This window comes from Macrobrachium rosenbergii, chromosome 3 (genome assembly GCF_040412425.1).
Source record: "Macrobrachium rosenbergii isolate ZJJX-2024 chromosome 3, ASM4041242v1, whole genome shotgun sequence".
Taxonomy (NCBI): domain Eukaryota; kingdom Metazoa; phylum Arthropoda; class Malacostraca; order Decapoda; family Palaemonidae; genus Macrobrachium; species Macrobrachium rosenbergii.
In genome coordinates this window covers 41845540-41853976 of record NC_089743.1, presented here as the reverse complement: position 1 = coordinate 41853976, position 8437 = coordinate 41845540, and the positions used below count along the sequence as shown (strand labels likewise).

General features: G+C 38.9%; 1 protein-coding gene across 1 annotated transcript in view; it reads right to left on the bottom strand.

Annotated features, from left to right (window-relative positions):
* LOC136854585 (acid-sensing ion channel 1C-like) overlaps positions 1-2681 on the bottom strand; it is a 23923-nt gene extending 21242 nt beyond the window's left edge. Inside the window, exon 1 of the mRNA XM_067130986.1 lies at positions 1868-2681. Within this exon, the coding sequence (XP_066987087.1) occupies positions 1868-2304 (437 nt within the window). The 5' untranslated portion in view covers positions 2305-2681. The remainder of the gene's footprint in view (positions 1-1867) is intronic.
* Between the last annotated feature and the right edge of the window lie 5756 nt (positions 2682-8437).

Here is an 8437-nt window from a genome sequence, read left to right as displayed (position 1 = left end):
CTGAGGGATGAACAGGCTGGTTTTAGAAAGAGGCGGGGTTGCAGTGATCAGATCTTCATAGTTAGGCATTTAATGCAGCAAGCAAATGAAATGAAAACTCTGTTAGTCTTTGTTTTGTTGATTTTGAAAAGGCCTTTGATAGTATTTCGAGAAGGACTATGGGAAAAATCATGAGGCATTATGGAATGCCGGAAAAGTTTGTGACGGTTATCATAAACATGCATGAGGGCACATCTTGTAAAGTGATGGTTGATGGGTGTTTGAGTGATCCTTTTGAAGTCAAGTCTGGTGTGAATCAGGGTGGCATTCTGTCTCGTCTGTTGTTTGTATTGGTCGTGGATTACGTTATGAGGAGGGTTAAAAGAGAAACATGCAGGTATACTCTGTGAAGAAAATGTGAAACTTCTTGACTTGGATTATGCTGATGATATGGTTTTGATCTGCGAGGAACCAGAAAAGATGCAGTGTGTGTTGGATTGTCTGGTGAGTGAAAGTTGAAAGGTTGGTTTGGTTATTAATAGTGGAAAAACTGAAATTATGAATATGAATATTGAAAATGCACAGGATTGTCTAATTGAAGGTTTGGTTGTAAAGCCAGTGGATAAGTGTAAATATTTAGGTACTTATTTAGATAAGGATGGTTCTCTGAGCACAAAATTTATGGCAAGATTAGAAAGGCTCATCAGGGAATGGGAATGCTTAAAAATATTTGGAATAATGGCAATTTTTGTGTGCATACAAAATTTATAAGGTAATGGTTAGGAGTATTTTGATTTTTGGGCATGAGTCATGGTACGGTACAGTGACTTCGGATAATAAATTCTTGCCATTTGAAAATAAGGCTCTCAGAAGAATATTAGGATTAATTGGAGGGATAGGATATCAAATAACAGAATTCAGAGAAGTAACGGTGGTGCAGCCGGTCGATGAGTATGTTAGATTCTCACACCTGGAAGTGGCTACACCATGTGTACAGAAGACAGGGAATAGTACGAGATAAACCAGGGTGGGTTGCCCTTGGTAGAAGAGGTAGAGGTAGGCCAAAGGAGACGTGGTTAAAGACAATGAGGCGGGAAACAGGTGACGAGTGTTGGGGAGATCTTGAGGAGTTAGCCCAGGACAAAGTGTGGTGGTGTGAGTTCATCGAGGCCCTGTGCATCCCCGTGGGTGCCACAGGAAGTGATTGATTGATAAATATATTATATTTATGCATATATATATATATACATACATGTGTGTATATGATCTTTTATCATTAGATAACGTGTATTATTCGTTGTTAATTCAATGTATCCCAGAGTACTTGAAGTTTCTAATACTAATAATGACCCATTTAAACCAAGAGCCTTCTTAGAGATTTCTGAGGAAATTACCAATAACAAATTGCTAACCAAAGTTTATAACAAATGAAGATATTTTAATTTGCACGCTAACGCTCCTTTTAATTGACATGGGGAGTCTTATGCTCTCAGTGATCAGGAATTGCAAATTTTTGTATGAATGATGAAAATTTGGTTTGTATTTGTCAACTATTCGTTAATAAACTAATTGGTAACAAAATTACAACAGTGAATAAATTGAATATATATATATATATATATATATATATATATATATATATATATATATATATATATATATATATATATATATTATATTTAAATAATATATACAAACTAAAGCTTGGCCATGATATTTTGCTGGTTACCCATTGAACTAAATGCTTCTTTTTATGTCATTCGTTTTTATTTGTAGGACTAGGCCTTTGTTTGTGCCATTACCAATAAATTGTATACTTACTGCAACAGCAATATCCCAGTGAAAATGACAGTGAAATACGGGAGAGGCTCTACACAGGTTTACGTACCTCAAGGCTGCAGAGGAGTTCTCCTTCAGCCCCGCCGCTTGGTTGATGATCCTCTTTCTTGTCGATTTGGAGAATTCGCTGAACGTCAGCCTGTGTTCTAGGAAGCTTCCTTTAGTCTCATTCTTCACTTGGCCTCCCTTCTGACAGTGGGTGATGCCGGATTCCGTGTTCTTGCTGCTGCCAGGCTTAGCCGCCCTCTCGCTCTTTTTGTCGCTTTCTTTGCTCGCTTCAAGGGCCCGGAGGAGCTCGGTAGGTTGAAGGGCCACCGAAGTCCTTGGTTGCTCGGTGGAAACAGCTCCTTGATCAAAGACTTCCGGATACATGGTCTCGTAGGATGGGGGATTCTCGTCAATTCCAGTGCTGTGATGTGCCGCCATGAAGGCCCTTCTTGGAAGGACTGGGTCGTAGATATTGTTGCTCTGACTTCTTTGGCTCATTACCCTGCTGTCAATGTTTTCTTGCTTGAGTAGGCTTATGCAGAATCGTCGTTTTCAATGTGCTGTTGTTCTGTGACAGGATTTGTTTATTTCGTTTTGTGAAACCTTCCCACAGAAGAAAACTGTTTTTTTTACAATTGTAACCTTGCTTCAGGTAATCACCCGCTGGATGGGGACCATGTTGATAAATACAGCACAGAGACAAGTTTCTCTTGAGTAATCTCTGTGTTACTCTGTCATTCAGCAAGAGATGTTTGTTTGTGGTTTGCATGAAGGAGGGACACGTTATTACCACAGTCTTCTGGCGTCAGAAAGAGCAGTGTTTCCTGGCGTCAGAAAGAGCAGTGTTTCCTGTATGCTTACGGTTGGAGGTCTGGAATGGAAGAGCTAATACTGAGAGATACTGAGAGCACACACCTGTATGTATGTGTGTGTGTGTGTGTGTGTGTGTCTTCCCGCTCAATTATGATACGGCAGACAAGTGCGCTATATCTCTTCACTGTAGGGCCGCCTAGGTTCCTGGACCAGTGGCGTTTACATGTCTATCCATCTATCTATCTATCTCTATCTATCTGTCTTTCTATCTTTCGTAACATACAGCTAAATATGAGCGCTTCTGTATTGTAGAAACTTGCTTTGCAAATTGGCGTCTTCCTTGTGGTTGGTTTTACGTTGTAATGCGCATTATGGTAATTATAATACTCCATACGGTTTTAATTAACTATAGTAGAGCAAAATGGGCCGCATTGCCCACCTACCGTTAAAGAAAGAGATTTAGATGAATATTAAAGAACTAATATGAAGATTTTACTAGTGAATGAATATTATTACAAGATACGCATACTCATTTTCTTATTACAAGAACACCTCAGTATTGTTATTATTAACAACGGACAGAGGAAGAAGCAAAGAAAATAAAAGAACTTCCTCTCTGGTAATATTATGGTGATGATCAGAAAGATAATGCGGATCTGTGTATACACCACTCAACGACAGCGACTTCATAAAGGCGAATAACTCACCATAAAGTCGCCATAAAGTCATCAGGTCTCTTGAGATCAATATCGGCCACTTTTGGTCCCGGAAGGGGAGAGATTTGGTGACTGCCCGCTTATCCTGTTCCCAATTCGACAACCTTAGGCTCTGCTCCCTTCCCATCCCCTCCCCTAGACCCTATCTCACACACACACACACACACACACACACACACACACACACACACACACACACACACACACACAGCCGCCCAGTCCCCTTAATCCGGTCTGTAATCCGGATTACAGCGCGATACAAAACACTTAAAGCGATTTTTGCGAGAGCTGGCTTGCGACCAGAGCCAGAACCGAATGATAGGCCTATAGAATTAATCAAGGTTTCTAGACCTTAAGCATTGGATTTAATGACATTGAAAGGTATGCAAATGATATCATTGACTCTGCAAAGATGGTGACAATATGAACTACCAACTTGAAAGCAAAGGCTGAAAAGTTTACCCAAACACTTATCAGCTATATATATATATATATATATATATATATATATATATATATATATATATATATATATATATATATATATATATATATATATATATATATATATATATATATATATATATATATGGACTGCGCCATGTAATAAAGTAAAAATCCCAGAATGTTTCTGCATTATTATGTCTGTGATGAATTGAGTTTGCAAAGTCTCGCAAAGTGCCTTCAGTGGAATGGGACCCTAGAAAAAGAACAGTAAACAGGTGGTTCAGAGCCTGTGATTAACGTGTTCCTGCTTTATGACTTAATGATAGCGTTGACTTCAAAGGGGTCTTGGGACCGGGTAATAAAGCAGGTACAGCCAGAGAATAATTTCATGACCTCACTTTTACAGCGTAGGGGGGTAGTGCCATCAGCGCCCCTGCGGCCCCTAATTGCAACCCCCTTCATTCCTTTTACTGTACCTGATTCGTATTCTCTTTCTTCCGTCTTTCCACCCTCTCCTAACAGTTGTTTCATAGTGAACTACGAGGTTTTCATCCTGTTACACCTTTCAAACCTTTTTACACTCACTTTCCCTCTCAACGCCGAATGGCCTCATAGGTCCTAGTGCATGGCCTTTAGCTTATATTTTATATTCCTTTCCATTCCTTAACAGTTGCCACCCAGTCCCTCTTCACTCCTTCCTCACTCATTATTACCACATGTCCGTACCATCTCAGTCTCAACCCTCTTATCACACCGTAGTTCTTCTCATGTCTTTATTTTACAGCTTCTCATGCAGCAGGATCCCCAGAAGCCACCTCAATAGTCTTTATTTCTGTTCACTCTAACTAATTTATGTTCCTCCTTAAATTTCGATGTTTCTGAACCATACATAATTACATGTCCGATTACGGTACAATAGATCTATGTTTTCAGTTTATTTGTCATTCTTTTATCATGCACTACCCCTGTCACCTTCCTACATTTCCCCCAAGCAGCTTATATGCTGCTTTCAACCTCAGCTTCAAACCCTCCCTACAGGTTTAAAGTATTATTATTATTATTATATTATTATTATTATTATTATTATTATTATTATTATTATTATTATTATTATTATTATTATTATTATTCAGAAAATGAAACCTATTCATATGGAACAAGCCCACAGCGACCATTGACTTGTAGTTCAAGCTTCCAAAGAACATGGTGTTCAGATCCTGAGTCAGTGGTCCCCGCACCCTTACTAGAAAACTGTTTGTCAGTACAGTATTCTGTATTAAATTTAATGTTACTGTGACAAAACTTTGTCCCTGGATAAACTGAAAGGGAAAAATACTCGTCTTTGATGTTGCTTTATTCATCTTCAAATGATTGACGGCAGAAATGTCATTGCAACAGTAGTTGATTGATTGATTGTTTTATAGTCATTAAAACTGCAGTAGTTAGAGCAGTTACATATTAAATATATGAGCAATGAGCACATTGATACACCTGGTTGAAGCTAATAAGGCACAATGGGCCACACAGTAAAAAAAAAAAAGTGGATGTTTATGCAAAACAGATCAAAGTGTTCTGGTTAAAACATGAATGTGTGTATATGAATTTGTTGCACTTTTCTATAGTTTTTAATTATTTATTTTTTCCTCAAATATTGCGGTACTAGCAGTGGATCACACGGCACCCTTTGTCCTTGAAATTCTCTGGTTGTTTAAAATTTAGGCTGCATCTATCTTTTACGAATAACATATCCCCTTCCTGCTTGCTGTACATCTTAGCCTCAGTTTTCCCCACATTTACCTTCATATTACCCAAGTCAAGAGATTCCTGTCCCTTACCCTTCTCTGCAGTTCTTTTCAGTCTTTGCCTTGATAACCAGACCATTTGCGTATAACAATTCCCATAGATTTTTATTAGTAATCCCTTCACACAGTACTTCCATAACCATTACTAACAGAAATGGGATAAGTGCTGACCCTTGTGGTACTCCAGCTTCAAAACTTTTCTGTTTATTGCTGTCCTTGTTCTTTTATACATCATTGCAATCACTCTAACAATTTTTTTTTATGTACTTTCTCCCTAAGCACCAGGACACCACCTCCCTTAGTTTTCCTATTAGTGGAGAGTGCCCAGGTAGATTCAAGACATCAGTCATAAATGCCTGCATCGGCCGTGCCCATATCCATTCTTGCCACAAAACACTATATAGTTGTTGACAAATGACATTCTTGCCACAATACACTAGTTGACAATGGACATTCTTGCTGTCAAGACCAGTTGACAACGGACATTTTTGCCGACAAGACACTAGTTGACAATAGACACTTGATGCCAAGACACTAGTTGACAATGGACATTCTTGCTGCCGACACACTAGTTGACAACGGACATTCTTGACGTCAAGAAACTAGTTAACAACAGATATTTTTGCATTGTTGACAACATACAATCATGCCACCAAGACACTAGTTAACAATGAACATTCTTGTTGCCAAGGCACTAGTTGATAGCGGACATTCTTGCCTTGTTGACAACTGACAATCATGCCGCCAAGACACTAGTTGACAGCGGACATTCTTGCCTTGTTAACAACTGACAATCATGCCGCCAAGACACTAGTACAGTGGTTCTTAAACTTTTTTGCCTTGCGCCCCCCTCTACATTATGTACAGACCCCAGGCCCCCTCACCCCTGAAATTTTTGCCAACTATAATCTATAAACAATATGTTGTCTATTTGTATGCTATTATACTTATCATAACAATAAAATACAATTCATAAACAAGATTTGAAATTAAAACTGACGTATATTTTGAATTTTTGGCATGCTCTGAGATAATGATTAGAAAATATATGGAAGCAGTGATAACGTTTTTGGCAATTTTGTAAGTGACGTCACAAATTAAAAAAATAGTTGGCACCATCTGGCAACTCTGCTTGCGCCCTCCTTGGAAGCTTCTGGCGACCCCCTAGGGGGGCACGCCCCCCAGTTTAAGAATCACTGCACTAGTATCAATGGGCATTCTTGCCACTGAGATGCTAGTTGACAAAGGATATTCTTGCCACTAAGACACTAGTAGACAGCACATATTCTAGTTATCAAGACACCAATTGACTGTCATCAAGACACTAATTGACAACAGATATTCTTGTTGTCAAGACACTAGCTGACGACAGACATTCTTGTCAAATCACTAGTTGACAAAAGATATTCTTGTCGTCAAGACACTAGTTGACAATAGATATTCTTGTCATCAAGACACTAGTTGACAATAGATATTCTTGTCGTCAAGACACTAGTTGACAACAGATATTTGTGTCGTCAAGACACTAGCCGACAACGGATATTCTTGTCATCAAGACTAGCTGACAACAGATATTCTTGTCAAGACACTCCAGTTGCTGACAACAGATATTCTTGTCCTCAAGACATTAGTTGACAACAGATATTCCTGTTGTCAAGACACTAGCTGACAACAGATATTACTGTTGTCAAGACACTAGCAGACAACATATATTCTTGTCGTCAAGACACTAGCTGACAGCAGATGTTCTTGTCGCCAAGACACCAGCTGACGAGACATTCTTGTAGTCAAGACACCACAGTATCTGACAACAGATATTCTTGTAGTCAAGACACACAGTATCTGACAACAGATATTCTTGTTGTGAAGACACTAGTTGACAACAGATATTTATGTTGTCAAGACACTAGCTGACAACAGATATTCTTGTCGTCAAGACACTGGCTGACAACAGAATTCTTGTCGTCAAGGTACTAGCTGACAACAGATATTCTTGTCATCAAGACTAGCTGACAACAGATGTTTTTGTTGTCAAGACACTAGCTGACAACAGATATTCTTGTCAAGACACTAGCTGACAACAGATATTCCTATCAAGACATTCCAGTAGCTGACAACAGATATTCTTGTCCTGAAGACACTAGTTGACAATAGTTATTCTTGTTGTCTAGACACTAGCTGGCAACAGATATTATTGTCGTCAGGACACTGGCTGACAACATATTCTTGTTGTCAAGACGCTAGCGGACAACATACATTCTTGTCGTCAAGACACAGCTGACGACATATATTCTTGTCGTCAAGACACTAGCTGACAGATGTTCATGTCATCAAGACACCAGCTGACAACAGATATTTTTGTGTTCAAGACACCAGTTGACAACAGATATTTCTGTCGTCAAGACACTATATCCTACAACAGATATTCTTGTCCACAGGACATTAGGTGACAACAGATATTCGTATCGTCAAGACACTAGTTGACAACAGATATTCTTGTTGTGAAGACACTAGCTGACAACAGATATTCTTGTCGTCAAGACACTAGCTGATAACAGATATTCTTGTTGTCAACACGCTAGCTGACAACAGATATTCTTGTCGTCAAGAGTTGCAATAGATATTCTTGTCGTCAAGACACTAGCTGACAACAGATATTCTTATCGTCAAGACACTAGCTGATAACAGATATTCTTGTTGTCAACACGCTAGCTGACAACAGATATTCTTGTCGTCAAGAGTTGCAATAGATATTCTTGTCGTCAAGACACCAGTTGATGACAGATATTCTTTTCTTCAAGACACTAACCGACAACAGATATTCTTGTCGTCAAGACTCTAGTCGACAACAGA